Source organism: Lycium barbarum, chromosome 7 (assembly GCF_019175385.1).
Source record: "Lycium barbarum isolate Lr01 chromosome 7, ASM1917538v2, whole genome shotgun sequence".
Classification (NCBI taxonomy): domain Eukaryota; kingdom Viridiplantae; phylum Streptophyta; class Magnoliopsida; order Solanales; family Solanaceae; genus Lycium; species Lycium barbarum.
Window position 1 is genome coordinate 118293374 of NC_083343.1, and position 20266 is coordinate 118313639.

A 20266-nucleotide genomic window follows, 5' to 3' on the forward strand; every position below is an offset into this window, starting at 1 on the left:
ATGAATACTTCAAAAGCAAGATTATGATAGAGCAAATGCCACGAATCATGGTAATTCATAGCATTGGTATTTCAAACTATGTGAAGCAGCTATAGCATATAGTGTTTAGAGCATTTTTCAAGAATGAATTGTAATTCTTATATAAAAACTTCAAGTGAAAGTAGTTGTAAGTTATTAACTGTGCCCACTATAGCAACGATAAGCTTCTTGGGCCCATATAGGACCTCAGCAAGTAAGGTGACAACTATATTTGAACATCACTTTTTTGCGCGGATTGTCCTTCTTTTGGGGTGGTCTTTAATTTTTGTCCCTCAAATTGCTAGTCTTTAATTTTTGTCCTGCGCTTAAAAAGATGGCCGAAAATACCCCGAGATTCTGGGTTCAAACCCCGCTCAGTCCAAAAAAACAATTGCAAGGCAAGACTTTGCCTTAAGGCATAACTAAAAGTCTGTCTTACAAGGCAAAGTTTGCCATCTCCGGCATAGGTTATACGTAGTTTCCGAATAGGCGTAGAAATTTATGCCATGCAAAATTATTATTATTTTCGACTTTGCTAGGTTTTGAACCCAGAATCTCGGGGTATTTTCGGCTACCTTTTTAAGTGAAGGACAAAAATTATAGACCAGCGAATTGAGGGACAAAAATTAAAGACCAGTCCGTAGGAAGGGAATCGTGCAAATTGCCCTTTGAACATTATACAACTTGAGAAAAACTAAAGGCAATGAGCCCATATAACTCACCCAGAAATAATAATTACACTCAGTATCAATTGAGTTACCAATACTACCAAATTTAGCCCATATTTGAGTTTCTTGCCCACAGTAGCCCATCTTTAGTTTAAACAAAAATTACTTTTCAAAAAATGACCCATTCCCCTCTTCCTTCCCCTCTCTCTCCACTGCCTCCTTCTTTTTCGTCTTTTTAAAAAAAAAAAAAAATTGGAGTTCGCCACTGCCTCCTTTTTTTAATTTTAATTTTATTTTTTTATTATTTATTTTTAATTTTTTTTTTGGAGTTCGCTACTGCCTCCTTTTTTTTTTTTTTTTTTAATTTTTAATTTTTTTTGTTTTTTAGTTTTTTTTTAATTTTTTAAAATTTCCCATCTCCCTCTGTCATGCCGGATCTTTAATTTTTTTTTATTTATTTCCCCTCTCCCTCTGTCATGCCGGATCTTTGATGTTTGAACAGTTGGTTTTGGTGGTGGTGTTGGAGTTCGCCGAAAAACGGAACTCCAACGATGACTGTATATGGGCGTATATGAGTGTATAATATTGTATATCAGTGTATATGGGTGTATACACCGAAGAAAGGAACTCCGGCGATGACTATATATGGGTGTATATGAGTGTATATGGATATATGGGTTATAATATTGTATATGGGTGTATTATATTGTATATGAGTGTATATGGATATATGAGTTATAATATTGTATATGGATGTATAATATTGTAATGAATGTATATGGGTGCATAATATTGTATACGGGTGTATATGGGTGTATATGGATATAAGGGTTATAATATTGTATATGGGTGCATAATATTTGTATATAGGTGTATTGAATGTATATGGGTATATGGATTATAATTTTTTTATAATATTGTATTATGAGTGCATAATATTGTATATGAGTATATGGATTATAATATTGTATATGAGTGTATATGGGTATATGAATTATAATACCTTATTAAAAAAAAAAAAAACGAAGGAGGCAATGGAGAGAGAGGAGTTTTGGGTTAAAGCTTTGCAATGTAAGTTCTGAGCTATTTTTTTTGCAATGTAAGTGACCCAATTGTATATTTATGAAATTTCCCCATAAATTAATCATCATCCAAGGGAAACAAAAATAAGGCCATGGCACACAACGAAAACACTGAATGCATAAAACACAAACTGGAGGGCAGCAGTTCATCTTCACCTTTTTAATTACGCGGTCATACATATGAGCAATTAGTTTTTACTGAAACTGCACAACATTGTTAGTTATTTCTTAATTTCATGTACAACATGATACTGAATACAGGAACCACATAACCCTTTATCGGGTAAATCACCCAGGGCTCTGCAAGGCTATTTCACAAATGCAACGATAATCACTAGAGAAAATTGAGGGTCACTCTCTGTTGTACGCAAATTACGTGGGGTGGTGGAAGGTCAGTGGAATCCTTAGAAATCTCATTCACTTTCCTGTTTTTCTTGATCCTAGCTATCTGTATGAATGCATATTAGTCAGTCAGAAAAAAGCAAGAGAATGGTTTAATTTGTAGTAGCAAAAGAGCAGATTTTGTGAGGTAAGATTTACATTGTCCTCCAGAACTTTGTTTTCCTCTCGCAGCAGTTTTTCCTGAAAAAAAAAGGTATCAGGTCACACTTGATATCATGTGCAGTCTAATGGAACATTTAACATGAAAAAGTGCTGCAGCTTCAAGGGGCGCATGAAGTCTTGACATACTTTTAGACCAACCTATCAAGAAACTGACGAGGACAAGTGGATGTTTTGCGCAATAAGCTACTACCTTAGATTTGATCGACTTTATTAATCTTATGCATTTTTTGACATTAACATAGCATGCAAGCACTAGTCCTCGGTTGAAACCAGAATAATACAGTTCTAGTAGATGAAAAGATGCTAGTTTTTCTGAAATATGAATGTTTGAATAAGCTAAACCTAAATCAAAAGAGTCATAAATTCAAGGAATCAAAGCTAAACCTTAACTTATGACTTCAGGAAAAACTAGTTTCAGGATGTTGTATAATTCAGTATTTCCTGAAGATGCAATGGGATGGCTTACCAGAAAAAAAGAAATGATGTGCCAATGGAAATAAAAACCTACCTTCTCATGAAGACCCTTAACAGATTCAAGCGTCAAATGCGTCTGCACAAAACAAAACTATTTAGATTATTTAAAAATAAATGCAAATGCTTATAAAAAGACAAAGTAAACAAAAATAAAAGGTCCAGCTGGAGGCATTCATTATGGTTTCTCACCATTTGGATGAGAAAATAAATCATGAAGCAAAAATTAGAATGTATAGAGATATGAGAGAGGTGAATGAAAACAACATTGAGGTACTCTAGCTAAGGGTTCTCATGTCTGAAAAACACATTGATGCTGTAACAGCTTCTAGCATTAGTAAAGCTTGAAGCAGTAGGGAAGCTGGTACTTTTTATGTATATTTTAACAACGAAGTTTCAAATGATGCAATTCCAACAGGGAAAGATGTAGAAAGACCTTTCTAGATCTGGTTTGTGTTAGAGCACTTTGAAGTTCGTTTTCCAAATGGGAAAGGTCAGTCACAGTGAGATCATCAGCACTAGCTTCCTCAAGTTGCCTGTCAAATTGAGGCATAGCATCAGTGATATTAGCTCTAAGAAATAAAAGTGAAGTATAAGGTCAGTACCTTCCTGTTGTTTGTAACAGTTCTCCCATTGTCATAAACCTTGAGTATTTAGAGTTCTACAGAAATGTAAGGATGATTATTCAAGATAACATTGAATAGAACCCAAATGATTACTGAGGATACATTGCAAAATACTCAAATGAGTCGATGATAAGTAACTAATCTGTATTAGCTACACAAATGAACAATTAGTCAGAGCATGCTTACAGGATTTGATGAAATACTATGCGTGTCTAGCATAACTCATTTTAGTCGAGCAACAATGAGATATTTTTTCAGATAGGGTACATTTATAGTTGAACAGCAGCATGACTTTGATGCACTATGATGAAGAGTTAACAATTTGGACCTTCCAGTCCGGGAGGTGGCAAACCAAAGCAAACTTGTATATTTAGTATCTTCGGACCTATTAAAAATTCAGGAAGTTACATGTAATTCACAGTTCATCCAAAAAACATCCCCGTTTAGATAATAACTGTGAGCAGTTCAGGGGTGCATCTCCTTTTTTTTTTTGGTTGAAGAATGCAAGTTCAGAGTTATTTAATATTCATCAGAGTGAAGCAAAGAATAACCAATTTAATTGAGAATTTAAATACATGCACACATAGTGCACTTATTTCAAGCATCCAGAGACGACTCTAATTCACTGGAATATAACTTGATAGCAGTCAAATACCTCTGCGACCTGGATTTCTGCAGAGATCTCTTTTTCTGCTTCGACATGGCTTTCATATCGTTGAAGGATCCCTGTCAGACTGAAACATATAATATCAGATATGCTTGTTGGTGGGTAAGTATAAGGGAAATATTATGGGTAGCAGATCAATTCATGTAGGCTTGAACAAGTGTGCTTCGGAAAACTCTGAACATATTTTATGATGTTCAATCTCTTTGGGCATTAAGCACTAAACTATCGAAAATACCCTCTGCATTGATACCAAAAGGGAAGCCTCTTTTAATTGGTAAGGTCTAGGTTTGGTTTGGGACGGGGGTCCAAACTAGGGTTCTTAAAAGCATACTCTATATTTTAGAAAAGTATAAGAAAAGACAACCCTACTATACTGCTAAATTACATGAGTTCAAACTTCCACATAGCGAAGACATGCTAGTTAGTGTGAGACAATCGGAGTGAGAAAGAGCCAATAAAAACGTTACACGAGTGATTATGAGACTATTTTACTTTTAACTATTTTGCCATTTTAAGATGCTAGATCAGTTGTCAAAGACAACTCAAATGGAGTTAAGATTCTACAACAGATCGTGGATACTAATATCTGTTGCATACTATTGCTTAGCAATTTATCTTGATTAACTTGTAGCTTCAGAAGATATGTGGTGACCTCCTAATGTAAATTAGAGGATGTATTAATAAGACGAATGAATTGGCCTTATGGAAGGTAGATAATCCAAAAACTATTCAAGAAGGTGCCCAGTATTTAGTGCCATCACCCATTCCACCTCAAGATATGAGGAATAGAGCACTAATTCAGATATCACTGTCAGAAGAGCTTTTTGATGACCTTAAGGAGGATTTCTCATACAACTATGTGGGGGTACGTAAGGCAAGGTTTGAGGGGAGGCGGTAGACGAGTCAGTAGGTATGGGTGGTAGATATGGGCAGGACGTCGGTGCTAAACAATGGTATCTAGATTATGAGGAAAATGAAGTTAACAAAAACCTGAGTAGCATAAAGTTTAAGATACTTCCACTCCTAGGGACATTACTCTAAACACTTTTCTTGGATGGGAAACAAAGGTTAGAGCGAACTTTTAGTGTTCGCAATAACTTAGAAGGCTTGAAAGGAAGAGCACTCTCACTTACTTTTGAGAGAATTCCAAGATACCTTAGACACCGGATCCTCGGTAGAGAAAAACAATTAAACTTTCAATTACAGAGTTTGCATATTATGCATCTACTTGGTCTGAGAGAGTACAATATGATAGAAGGAGATTTGATGGCAAACCTATAGAAAGTTGGGAGCTATTAAGGAGCTACGAGGTGACGGTTTTGTTAAAAGAGTCGGTGAAACTAGAGAGAAATCTAGATAGAGAATGAATGATAACCCATTGCATTAAATCAAAATATGAGAGTACACATCACTATTTATAAGGAGCTAAATAAAATAAAGAGAATATCTATGTTCTTTGTAGATCCTAAACTAAAAAGAAAATAAATATTTTATTATCTCTTTGTCCCAATTTATGTGAAGGGGTTCAGAGTCTGACTATCAAAACACTTGATATTCGACGTGATTCGAGCATAGATTTTTAAATCAATTTAAAAATAAATTTACATTTTTAAAAACTGCACGAAAATACTACAAGTCAAGATAACTAATGATTCAAAATATTTGATAAAAACTTTGAGAAAATCATAGTAAAAAATTGTTTGACCCCCCAAATAGTAAGACCTTCACATAGAATGAGACAGAGAGAGTCATTATTATAGAATATCTCTAAACTAAAAGAAAACTAATAGAAAAATATAAATTCTACAATTAATGTAGATGTTAAACTGGAAGGAAAATAATTATTACTCCCTCCGTTTCAAAATAACTGGTGTTTTTAGCTTGGGCACACTCCTTAAGAAAACTACTCATTCCTAGAAAATAAGATGTATTTTTACTAACTTACCCTTAATAATAACCTTGAAAAAGATGTAGCTCTTTAGTAGTTTTTTGGTCATGTAAAACTCCCCTTATTTAAATAAGGGTAAAATTGGAAGAACATCAGTAATGCCTTCTTGATTATGTAGAACACCACTTATTTTGAAACAAAATGAAAAGCTAAAAAACACCATTTATTTTGAAACGGAGGGAGTATAGAATATCTCACTTAATTATTCTAGTAAATCCATATCAGCAACAAATGCAACATTCAATACTCATCGTTGCTTTGGGCACTCAATGAAAGATTGACCATGTGATGACCCCGAACCTACAGCTACACCTACAAGGCCATTCACTTGCAGCTAAGCTAATGAGCAACAAGTAACTGGATTACTTTTTTTAGCGTTCAATGATCCATTGGGAATTCTATCTTACGCTGCACACTGTTGGAATGGAAGGACGATCGAGAAACAGAGCTTGGAGCTGATTTGGGAGGCCTTGGACAACATGCCTCCGCTGTTGATTTTTTGCTTCAGGTTGACTATCGTGATCGCGGGATAGAGACCGTCGATCGCGAAGAAGGTAGAAGGACCCCAATTGACTTTCCAGCACAAGAGAATCGCGAATGCAGAACACTGTCCGCGGACGCAAAGAAGGACCTTCTAGCACCGTATTGCAATCATGATACAGCTCATTGCTCTATCGGTGAAGGCTGGGCAACAACTGAACTTTCCAAAAGTGGCTGATGACAATTTAGGGCCTAGCTTAGGGTTAATTCAGGCACTTCATATAACAATTTAGCCTCAATATGAATACTCTAACCATAGTTTATCTTGATTAGTTTGTAATGAATTTGGAGATTAAACTTGTGATATTGGAGTTACCTTTGAATTTGCCTTAGGATTTGCAAGAGGTTAGCTTCCTCTTGAAGATAGTTTTAGATGCTTGTTTGATTGTATTAGGAGTGATTAGGAATTCTAATCTAGTTATCACTATATTTTATCAAACAGTATGTCAAGCTTTCTATCTTTGACTTGATTTCTTAGATTAAATCTTCATATTAGAGCTTGCAATAGTGTCCGATAACAGGCGGACCGCGATAGCGCAAGGTGCATCAAATAACTTGTCCCATAAATTGGCAATTCAACACCCTATTTTGTTTTCAAATATGTGGTTTCTCACTATTTTCTTGCTACTTTTGTTTAACTAGTTCTTAAGCATTAATTACTCTTTTCGTGTTAATTTTACTTAAAGCATTTTATCGTTGTTTTTTTGTTTCAAGTTCGATTTAACTTTAAATTGTCTTTCCTTGCTTACCATGAAATCCACCCCATCCTAAAAACTGAAAGCATTAGAGATGAAGCTTGAATTTTGAGACGATTTTGAGATTTCACCTTTTGAGGGAGAAAAGGCTAGAGTGAATGAGATTAAAAGAGTTAATAGAAGTCAAAACTTCAAGAGTGATACAGGAGTGATATTTAAGTGGCATTGAACTGGTGAGGATTTGTTATTCCTAATTTGTTTGCTCGTTTTGTAATAATTGACGGTGAAGAACAAAGCTCAACTTCAAGAGGTGAACCATTTGAAGGAGAGAGAAGTTACTCTTTCGGTTGGCACCACTCGTCTTCAATGAAACCAAGGAGTATTCACAAGCATTAATCTAGCTACTTCTCCCACAACACCACCACTCAACCAGCTAAATCAGAGTGTAGCAACAAGGTCAAACTATCCATAACAAACCCTCAAAATGCTACCCAAACCTTCCTCCACTATCATCACAGTATACATAACCACAACCATACCAACAACCTTATAAAAAACGCCACCAACAGCCATAATACCAAAACCATTACCCACAACCCTGCCAACAACTATATCAAGCACCAAGACAAACAACCTTTAAGGCAAGCAATAAGGTTTGTTCGTCAATAACCTCAACCACCACAAGAAGAGCCAATCTACCTTGAGGAAGTTGGAGAGAATGCTCAAAGTAAAATGAGATAACATGCTTGACAAGGTATGGACAACCTAGGTACAACCATGATGAACATGAAAGGGGGTTGAACATTATCAAGGTCACTCTTCCACCTTACAAAGGAAGTAGTAACCCGTAAGACTACTTTAATTGAATAATAAAGAGGGAAAGCATCTTCCAAGTAAAAAATGTGCCAAATGTAATGAAGGTCAAGTATGTTATCACTCAATTTGAAGGGTTTGCTTCTACTTGGCGAGTATCTTACAAGAGACAAAGACCAACGATTGCTTGATCCCAATATTAATTGGAACTTAATGAAGGGTATCATGAAATAAGATTTATAGTGGATTACTACCAAGAAGACATACTTTTCAACTTCTACACTATGAGGGGGATAAAAGTGTTAAATGAATTCTTTGAAGAATTTTAGAGGACTAGATTCAGAGCCAACTTTGATAATAGAGAAAGCCTCATTGTTCCAAGGTTCCTTGCAAGGCTAAATAAAGAAATTTCTTTCTCTTTTGCGATTGCACAATTATGAATACTTGGAGAGTACCTATCAAGCGGCCTTGACAGTTGAAATCCAAGATCACTACTTCATCATGAACAAGGATAGAAGCTTGAAGTCTTCAAGCGATTGGTATAAACCTAAAGAGTCTATCAAAAATTCAAGAATCAAGTGGGGCAAACATAAAGTGGAGGTTAAAGAAGGAAGAAATAGTGTTCAATACAAGTCTTCTACCAATATTAGGTGTTATAAATTCCAGAGGTGGATTCGGTATTTTAAGCTTGTGGGTTCCCAGAATATGAAGTGTCAAACCAATCAGCATTAAAATGATGCGAATTTCCACCAAAATCTCTTGTTGGAAAAACAAAATGATCACGAGGTTTACAAGACCCCTTTTTAATGTAATATCTCCTCACTCTATCACATAGATTAGGAAGATATTATGCAATTTCTTTTAGCAGGATTCAAGAGGACTCAAATCCAACATTTTGTCTTTATCTGATAGTCGAGAAGATTGAGATCGTCGTGAATAACTAGACATGAAAGAGAGCTTGCAAAAGAGAATATGAAGTGGTTTGAGGCTTGAAATTTTGTGTGATAATATCAACTCTCACTTCACAATTTTAACCTATTTAAATACAAGAACTGAATTTATATATGAGAGTTATATAAAATAATGAAATCAAAAGAAACAACATATGAAGCCTGAAGTTATCTTATTCCAAAGTTTAGAATGATAAGTAGGAACTCCCTTAGTCACAAATATGGTCCAACTCACAACAACCTGTTGACAAGCACTACGTATGCCATTTTTTCCTTCTGGTAAGATAGATCCAACATTATTCCAGTTCAACAAAGAACTGGGAGAATTACTAGTCTTTCAGCATTTAGCTATCAAAATCCAAATTGAATGAATTGGGATAGAAACTCAGATGATTCATTAAGCAATCTGTGGCTCGATACAACAGAAACATAACATGGACCACTAGCTAGCATCTCAGTGAATCTGCCGAACGTAAAACGCCCAACTAAAACACTCTGTTAAGTGTTAAGTATCGCTAAACAATAGAAAAACAGAAAATAAGCACAATATATATACATACATACATACATATATATATATATATATATATATATATATATATATATATATATATATGAAAAAAACCAAACAAAAAGAGATTGTGGGAAGAAGTACCTGGTGGGGAGTGGGGTGGTAGCTGGAAGAACCAAAGAAGAACAGAAATTTTTAATTGGAAAGTGAATTGAATTAAAAAGACGGGTGTAGCGGGAATCAATCCCGTGTATGCTGGACGACGAGCATTTGATGGGTCCCTCTTTGCCGTGGAACCAATCACTTATTTAATTGTGGATTCCCATCTTAAAATTCTTATACTATTAATATATTTATCAATATATTTACAGAATCTACGGTAGCGGGTGGGGGTTCCCGAGAATCCACATCCGCTATTGTAGACCCGCCCCTGATAAATTCCATGACTTAGGATATTACATGCGGGATTGCCCAAATTGTAGAATTATCATTAACATGGATAATGGGGATTATCAAACAGGAGATAGTGGTCATGGTGAAGATGTTGGAGAAGAAAGTGAAGGTGAACATGGAGAGCGGGAAGAAGATGGACCGAAATGCTATTTGGTGTAAGGAGACTTATGGGAGCCTTGCTAAGGAAGTACAAGATCAAGGTCAAAGAGAAAATCTTTTGATGCTAGATGCAAGATTATGGGAGATATTTTCTCAGTGATCACTGATAGTGGAAGTTGTGCAAGTATGAAAAGTGTTTGGTAGAGGAATGGAACTGCGTACAAAGAAACATCTTACACCATATAGACTCTAATGGTTGAACAATTATGGGAAACTCAACCAAGATAGTAATGATCAAGTTCAGGATTGGTAAGTATTATGACTAGGTTCACACCAAGCTTGTCATTTGCTTCTAGGCTGATATAGACCATATGACATATAAGCAAGACTAACAAATATTTTGTTGTTAAAGATGGACGTAAATTTACACTTTTACCTTGGACTCCATTAGAAGTTAGTGAGGACAAGGAAAAAAGTGAGCAAGAGAGAAAAAAAATAGAACAGTGGGAGTGGTAAGAAGTGAGAACATGAGGGAACCCGAGGGAAAGTTTCACCTTTACAACTTGATGGTAAATTTAGAGGAAAAGAAAAAGTGAGTTTATTGGTTAGTCATCAAAGTGCTTAGAAGGAGGTCGAGGATAATTATTCTATTATTGTTGTTGAATGTATAAAGATTGTTTTCTGAATACTAATGAACTGACCTCTTCTTTGCCTAGTGTTGCTTTTGCAGGATTATCAAGATGTCTTCCCGAACAAGTTGAGAAGGAAATACCACATTTGAGGGGAATTAAGCATCAAATTGACTTTGTTTCGAGCTCTCGAATTTTCAAATTAAGCGACATATAGGAGCAACCCGGAGGCTACAAAAACTTTCAAAGGGAAGTTGGTGATCTTTTTGAGATGGGGCTAGTGAGAGAGAGATTTGGTCCTTGTGTGGTGTCCATGATCCTAATATCAAATAAGGATGAAGATTGTAAAATCTGTGTTGATTATGGAGTTAGCAACAAACTCATGGTAAAGCATCCTCACCCTATAAATAGGCTTGATGACTTGAATGCTTACAATATTTTTCAACAATTGACTTAAAAAAGTGGATACCGCCAGATTAGGATTAAACCTGATGATGGATGAAAAGTCGTCCTCAAAAGAAAACTTGGTTTTTATAAATATTAGGTAATACCTAATTTGGACTTCCTAATGCACCTGTCACTTTCATGCACCTTATGAACCAGATGATGAAACCTTTCACTGGAAAATTTACTATTGTGTATTTTGATGATATTTCGGTGTATTCTCGATCAGTTGAACACATTGAGCACCTTAGCCATATCTTTTATGTTCTTAGACGAGAAGCTTTATGCTAATTTGAAAAAGTGTACCTTTTATGTAGATACAGTGATATTTCTTGGCTTTGTTATTAGTGCTAGAAGTGTGGAAGTGGATGAGTCCAAGATTGGAGCTATTAGGCATTGACCTACACCTAAGTCCATAGGTGACATAAGTAGCTTTCATAGTTTAGCAATTTACTATAGGATATTTGTAAAGAATTTAGTACTATTGCTTCTCCTTTGACTCAAGTGATAAAAAAGAACGATTCGTTTTATTGGGATGAAGAGCAGGAACAATCTTTAAGGGTTTAACGGATGAGCAGAGCACCATTTCCATTGTAATTATCAAACATTGAGAAATTCTTTGAAATTAAGCATGATGCTAGTAAAGTAGGCACAGGGGCCATATTAATGCAAGAAGGAAAGCCTTTATCCTACTTTAGTTAGAGGCTTAAGGGGGCTAATTTGAAATACACTAAGTAGGAAATCTTTTACTTTGGTGAGGACTATAGATTATTGGCAACACTATCTTTAACATAGGTAGTTCTTGTGAAAACTAATCATGATGCTTTAAAGTTCCTTAAAAACCCAAGATAAGTTGGAAAATATGCATGTCAAGTGGGTTGGAGTTTAATAACAATTTCTGTATATAGTTCAATAGAAGAAGGATAAGGAAAATATCATTGTTGATGCCCTCTTTAGGAGATATGCTATGATTTTTGTTTTCATTGAAAGGTTGGTGAATCTGAGAGTTTGAAGGAACTTTATCCTAATGATGTTGATTTGGGGAAGCACTATACTAAATGTGAGCAAGTTGAGACATATAAGAATGTAAGTCCTAATGATGTTGATTTGGGGGAGCACTACGCCAAATGTGAGCAATTTGAGGCATATAAGAATGTAAGTCCTAATGATGTTGATTTGGGGGAGCAATACGCCAAATGTGAGAAAGTTGAGGCATATAAGAATGTAAGTAGGCTTGATGATAGTTACCGCTATCATGATAAGATTGAAGAAAAAGAAAGAGAGATAGTAAAGGTTGGTGAACAAAGAAGGCTTTCTAAGATTAATGTTTATTTGCTTAGAGATGGTAAAGTGTAGGTGCTTCAATCTTCTTGGAGAGAGTTACTCATTAGAAAGGCACATAGTGGGGATTTGTTTTGGATAAGGGGGGCACGTAGTGGGAATCTGATGGGACATTTTGGTATACCCAAGATTAGCTATTCCTTGAGTAAAGAAAATTGTGTTAAAAGGATTTGTCGTACTTGTGTGTTGATTTTAACCATTTCTTTTGAGCCAATGGTCCTTCAGAAACAACCTCTGTACCCCACAAAGGCAGGGAAAAGGTATGTGTACATCTTACCTTCCTCACGCTCCACTTGTGGGATTACACTGTGTATATTGTTGTTGTTATGTTGATTGTAACCATGCTAAGTCTAAGGTACAGTTATTGCCAAGAAACCAATTTATGTTGATTTATGTCTAGCACCCGATGGGAGGCTTAGATAGGTGGTGGGAAATGTACCAGTGCTACAATACATGATACCAGCCAACTCTCCCAAGTTTCAGACCAAACTAACAGGGTAAATGATGTTTTTGCACATGTTAATGTGGAGCTGGACAAGGCTTTAAAGGGTGGGGTTCAGATATTTCACTTAGGACTTCTCAGCGAAGATAATGGTGTCATCAGCAAATAGGAGACGGAATACAAGGACTGTTAGATCCGAGCTCCTAGCCATATCAAAGCTTTCAAGCCACTGTAATTACTTAGCCTTTTTCTAGCATGCTACTAAGACTCCATGGCCAGGATGAAGAGGAAGGGGAATGGAGGATCTCCTAGCCTTATCCTCTCATAAAGGAATTAGAGTATTTCTCGCTCCAGTGAAGTTGAATTTAATTCATTTGATCTATCAATCTCACCAAACCCCATTTGCCTTAGAATAGAGGTCAGATACTGCCAGTTGAGTTTGTCAAAGACCTTGTCTATGTCCAACTTGAATAGGAGACCACGAACATCACTTTGCCTCTAATCCAAAATTCATTTGCCAGAAGGGTTGCATCAATGATCTGCCTACCTTTTATGCATTTTGATAACCTGAGACTAATCTCCCTGTCACCTTCTTCAATCTAACAGTTAACACCTCTGCCACTAACTTATAGACACTACTAATAAGACTGATAGACCTAAAGTCTAAAGTCTCTGAACTCTATTGCACCTTTATTTAGGGATAAAGATAATAAATGAAGCATTAAAGGATTTTACCATGTGGAAGTTGTTGTGGGACTGGAGAAAGGTTCCCATAGGATCTTGTTTAACAATATCCCGACACTTCTCATAGAAAGCAATTGTAAAATTGTAACACCCAGTGCCCCTGTACTAAGTTACGTTCATGATTCAGGACTTAGAAACCAAAATGAAAGTGTTGAAAAATTGAAATTGGATTTCGACGGTCAGGGTGTGGGCCGTACTTTCAAGTAAGGGCCGTACTTTTAAGCCGCTCTTGGCATGGGAAAAAATGGAGTTTCTGGAAATCACCATCAAAGTACGGACAAAATGTGCAGGCCGCACTTCCATCCCGTACTTCACAGGTGATTTAACCCAGCTGTTGACACCCAATTTTGTCCCGCCTCTCCTCTGAAATACCTATTTACGCTTCTAATATTTTGGGAAAATTAAAAAAAAATATATTTATATTTTACTATAATTTTTAGCCTCTTATTAATACTCACGTTTTATTATTCTATTACAGATAGTATTATTATTATTATTATTATTATTATTTACTATTATTATTATTTTATCATTTTAGCACATTTTACCGGTTTACGCACTCACATCGCATTTATCTTCGCCTAATTAAATAATAATTTTATTTATTGTGGATTTTTGAAATATTATTGCACGGCTATTACAACGCCATTTTTATTATCTGAGCACTAATAATTGCATATTTTATATTAAGTAATATTTTAACACAAGTTATTTAAATAAGTCTTTTATTTAAATGTAGTAGCTCAATCAACTCATATTATTTTCGGATCAATTCACAATACCAGTCCACATTTTAATTTACCTGGTATCATTTTAATTTACCAGCCCAACTTAATTCACCCCAGGCCAAATAATTAACCAACACTTCGGACTAGCCCATTCATTTAATACCAGTCCAATAATGACCAGCCTACATTTTTCAGATCAGCCCACAACCCAAATCCTACCCAGTCCAAAAATGGACCCGACCCGTTTCTTAATTGAAGAAAACAGGTAGGGTTCCCCCCCCCCCCCCCTTTTATTTTCCTCCGCCGCTCCCTTCGCTCCTCTCTCTCTCTTCTCATTCATCATCTTCATCATCTCCATCCCCCACCACGCCGTTCCCTTTTCCCCACCACCGCCGCTCCTCTTCCCTTTCCCCCACTCCCTTACTTCATCATCTTCATCCCCACCACGCCGCTTGTCCCCCCGCTCCTCTCTTCTTTTTCTTCGACTCAAACGAGCCAAAACCCTATAAATGGTCGCGGCTTGAAATCGTTTAGGGGAGGGGGGGTAGAATCGGAGGAAATGAGGGAAGAATCACAGGTTTTGAACCCCCAAAACCCCCTAAAGCAAGACACAAGTTTATTTTTCAGTGGTAAAATCACCAGTAATACTGATTCATTAGCCGCCTCAAAATCTCCGTAAAAAAAAAACCAGTTTCTTTAGTAAATCATAGTCTCAAACTATCTAGTCAAAATTCTAGAACATTTGTTTTGTTTTCTGCTTTTATTTGCTTTGTGTTGTTGCAAATCCGAGCATACGCAAGTTCGAATTTCAAAGTGTTCGAGGTAGATATCGAAACCCTCGCCTCACTTCGCTGCACCCGAAGAAGGTAATTTGTTCCTCATCTTAGTTTGTTTTCATCTTGGTAGCTTAGTTTGTTTATGAATTTTCGTGTGAATTGATTTAGTAATGATTTCATTAATGTATGAAGTCTGCTATATTAGTGCAATTGAAGAGTTTTGCTGGTAATTAAGCAGTGTTTATACATGTTTTAAATCCGGATTAACCATACCAAGACGCTGAATAATTGGTGTTATTAAATTTGATGTTGGTTAATTGAAGTCCCTTTTAGTCGACAATGTCGTAGCTGTTTTGTTTAAATTGATATGATTGATGTTGGCTGATTAGTTTAAGATTTATTTGGTCTATAAAGTCATGGTTGTTTGTCTAAGTTTCTAGAATTAATGTCGAATAGATAGTTCGAGACTTAGGTTAGTTTACCACATCCTTACTGCATGTTTAAATCGAATTCGATTAACGCTAGATGATAGTTGCTGGTTTGGTTAGCTGAAATTCCCTCTAGCTTACCTTGCCATGAATGTTTGTTAAGGCGGAATATGATCGATGTCAAAAGATTGGTTTGAGGTTCATACTGGTTCATATTGTCATAATCGACTGTCGTGAGTTGAACATGATTAGTATTGAACTAGCACTTTACAATTTCGCTAGCCCATATTGGTATAGTCATCTGCTTTAAGCTTGGATATGGTCAGCACTGAGCATAAGCTATATGATATGATGTTAACCTCATTTGTCATTATTGTTTCCCTTATCTGAATGGGATTGATGCCTTATGAACCTCTGGTCTGGTTTTTGAGCTTACATTACTATTGTTGTTCAGATTAAATGTGATTAGCTGTTAATAGGAATCTCACATCAGTAGTAAAAGGCCTAAATCATGAATGTTTGTTGGTTGATATGGGACAGTGTCAGTACAAGTCTGCCTGGTTTTGAATCATAGATGATTGTTGAGTCACCTTGACCAATCTTGATTGTTAACTAATGAAAACTTGCCTAATTTGAGCTATCTCAAAATGTGCCATGAAAACAACTCTAACTAGCATTGATGGTGATTTAATAAACCTTGCCTTATGTGTTTCAAGCTGGTTTATATTCTTTATGTGTTTGTAGGTCGTTCACATATGTGTAAGGTACTCTGTTAAATTGTGTAAAGATGTTTTAGTAAGATCAAATGTCAGCTTTTTTTTTGGACAAAGGCAGATGTTAATATGCATTTGGATTGAACATCAAATATTAGGATTAGACGAATGTATGTTTCTTTGTCTTGTATTTGCCTGTTGATTAAGAAATGAAGCTGCCCATGTGTGTGTTTACCCGAGTAAGTTGATAAGAAATGTGGTCGTGAGGTTGAATATTTATTTGGAAGAGCCCAAAGTAGCTCAGTGTATTCAAAGTACTACGCTGCCTGAATTCGTATATTGGATTGAAAATAGGTAGTGATGAAAACAGGCCTTTTTCCTTCTAAAACCGCTTTAGGAAGACGACAACTACGTATTTGGTTTATTCTCTTTTGGGTATAGAATCGATTTTATATCTTTTTGAATCAAAGATAGATTCTGTGTTTCTTTTTCTTTCTTCTTTTCCTTCGAAACAAGTTGAATTTGCACTCATGCCTATAGTCTGTTTTCTTCAAAGGGAAAGATTAGTTTCCAGTTAATTCCTTACTATAGTTGTAGTTTTAAAACTTACTTCTTAATTTGCGGAGGCTTTTAATGGTCTGTAGAATGGTAAAATGTGAAAGGGTATTTTGAGTCCAGTTTGGCTTCTGCTTGTTTTGTCTGCAGCTTTCAACTCCTTTATCTGAAAATTGGTTTGAAATCTCATATGCATTCCTGATAAATGGCTACTCATTTAGTTATCAGAATTTAATCTTTGATGCCCGCTGTCTGATTGGTTATACTGATGCTCCAAACACTCACTTTGACTTATCTTCGTATACTCTCTAATCTGATTTTCTGTTTGTGGTATAATATATCTCGAGGTATACATAATATATAAACCTTGGTGTACACCAAGTGTATACAAGGGTCGCATATCAGCGTATACTCTTGCAGATATACCAAGTATACTCTGAATACTCTACATATATCAGTTGTCGCACGTATCCGAACTCTCATACGTGTGGTGCACAATAGGTGCCATATAGTTTGATTCAGTTTGTTTGTTGCCCTGTTCATATATCGCAAATATGTAGCGGCTGAATTGCGTATACATGAAATATGCCTATTATATATCACCTAACCGACTTATTTTTAGTGTATATTTTTACATGTTTCACCATTTCGTTGGTTGCATACTAATCCTTTTCCTTTTATTTTTATGCATGAACATCGCATACGAGTCCGAGGGACTCGTTCTTCTTCCACATCCGGTGTTGGGCTAAAAGCCCAACGAAATTTCCTTCTCGTGTCCAGCCCTGTCCGCAGCAGCAATATAAAGAAAAAAACTCACTGGGCCTAAGCCCAATCATGTGAACAGTTCCAGCAATTGGGCCTTAAAATGGCCGGATCCATTTCATCTTTTTCTTTCTCTCTTCCTTATTTTATTGTTGTGTATTTTTATTTGCTTTGAATGGCTAACCTTATCTTATTTTATTAACTCAGATGAATCCTAATGAATTAGTAGATTTAGTTTTAGTAATGGGTAGTCAGTTGAAGGAAGATTAAAATTAATTCCATAAGTTTTGTCCTCCTTTCATGTTAAAACTATGTATAACGTATAATAATTTCGGGATAATTGAGTTGCAAAGCGGCATTATATATATTTTAAAGGAAGGGGATCATATTTTATATTTTTATCCAAACATTTCAAAACGTCATTAATATGCAAGTATAAACTCAAGTATATTTTATAAATAACTCTTCAAGTTCAAATCAATCATGCATTTAATTAAGCATAGTCAATAAAAGATAATTAAAAGAGAAAGAAAATTCACTTCCTTTTACTTCCCATTTAAAAAAAAACAGTCTAGATTTTTCTACATAGTCATATTCATATCACACTATCTTATTCAAAGTTCAAATTTGCGAAGTCTTCTATTAAAAAAAATATTACTCATATGCAAATTATCTTTTACAAGTTCTATTTTAAAAATAGTATTAGTATTTAAAATCATATCAAACATATCTTTAAGTGTTATTTAGCATTTCAAATCTTCTTTTGCCAAACGACATTTGAAATTTCCTTTCTATGTAAATTATCATATTTTTTCTATCAGTCTTATTCTAGCTAGTATTTCTTATTTAAAGCCTTAGTAATATCTATAAGTATTATTTTAAATAGTATTATTACATCTTTTTTTCTTAAAAACTTAGCAATAATTTACAGATTATTTTCTTAACATTATATTTGCATTTAGTCTATATTAATTAACCTAAGTTTGGTCGGATAACCGTAAGTTAACGGATTCTAAAGGATGCCTAACCCCTTCCCTTTAGGATAATATAGAGCCCTTACCTAGAATCACACTGGTTAAGCAGACTATTAATTGAGGTTTAGTTTTAACTTTCCCTTAGTTAATATTTAGGTGTCCTAATTCACCGTTAAATTAATTAGGTGGCGACTCCTTAAAACAAAATAAACAGGAATCACCAATACGTCATACCCCTAAATTTGACCCGGTTAAAATGGGGTGTGACAGCTTGGCGACTCTGCTGGGGACTTTAGGTTCTTAACCATAACAACTTAGGTTAATAGTTAATTTGTTGGATATTTTGTTTGTTTTTTTTTTTTTTTTTTTGCCTTTATTGTTGCTTTTTCCTTATATGCTTTTGGTTGTTTTTATTTTATTCCTTATGTAAATTTTCTATGTAATATGTATGTTATTGCTTTCCTTAAATTGACATTCCGCTCATATTTCTTCCACTCCTGGAAAACTCACACATATTCACACACTTAAAGCGGCTTCGCAGTTTGCGCCCGTGCACTACTAAATTACCCCTTTAGTTGGATTGGTCTTGTGGATTTAGTCGATCGGCGGTGCAGTCGACGGCCACAGACTTTCCACTTCCAAGTTGTCCGCTTGGGGGAGCCTTGTGTCATAGGAAAACCACTCTTAGTCTACCTAGGTAGAGCGAAAACCAAAACCTTGTAAGGACATGCATCATTTCAAACCTAGGAGGCTTAATACCCTTGGTGTATTAAGTTCATTAGTCAACCTTACCAAATGTCCAAATGAGTCTATGACTCTAAGTGACAGTTCTCACTATTTACGTGCATTATTTGAAGGACAAATATGTGGAATATGTTGACCTACGACTCTATAGATAAATATTTCTGGAAAAACTAACATTTTGTTGCAGGTTGCCGTGGAGCATTAAATTAATGCCGGAGGTTGAAGACAACCAAAGGAAATTAGTGAAGTTGAAGTATTAGATATCTTAGGTTGATTTTGAGATGTATTATTGGCATGTAATAATTTTTATTCTTGCAAATTACTTTTAGGAGGAGTTGTGGAATGATACATAAAAGACATGTTTGTCCTTCAAATATTCGTTAGGCCTACCTCTGGCATAAAGAGGTCCCTTGCATTATAAAACGCGATGTACTATGTGCAATAATGTGTTTATATGCAATAATATGTCCTTACCGTATACTGACTCTTTTTTTTCTCTTTTTTCTTTTTTCTTTTTCTTGTTTTATCATTTTTTTTAAAAAAAATTTATATTCAAAATAGAAGGCTGACTTGTGCTAAAGGGGAACTGGCGGAGCATCCATATTTCACACGGTCTAGAGCCAAGAAATCAGACTCTGACTCATCACTAATCGTCTGGTTAACTAAAAAGACTCGTTCTAAAATGGAGCAAAGTTTGATCAATGCAACCACTTCATCTGAGCCATCTCTTAGTTTACCGATCACGAGTGATCCCACATCTTCTAATGAACCAGAAACACATTTGGAGATCATTGCTCGTCTGGAGCGACGAGTTGCTGAATTAAGTCACATGGTACTTCACAACCGGTCATTTTCTCAAACGCCACCACATATGACTCCAT

The 20266-nt window shown here is 35.5% G+C and overlaps 1 protein-coding gene across 1 annotated transcript in view; it reads right to left on the reverse strand.

Moving 5' to 3' along the window:
* Positions 1-1866: 1866 nt before the first annotated feature.
* LOC132603982 (protein MADS AFFECTING FLOWERING 5-like) overlaps positions 1867-20266 on the reverse strand; it is a 77725-nt gene continuing 59325 nt past the window's right edge. Inside the window, exons 2-7 of the mRNA XM_060317283.1 lie at positions 4085-4163; positions 3409-3464; positions 3240-3339; positions 2841-2882; positions 2309-2350; positions 1867-2216 (exon numbers count right to left, since the gene is read on the reverse strand). Of these exons, the coding sequence (XP_060173266.1) occupies positions 2103-2216; positions 2309-2350; positions 2841-2882; positions 3240-3339; positions 3409-3464; positions 4085-4163 (433 nt within the window). The 3' untranslated portion in view covers positions 1867-2102. The remainder of the gene's footprint in view (positions 2217-2308; positions 2351-2840; positions 2883-3239; positions 3340-3408; positions 3465-4084; positions 4164-20266) is intronic.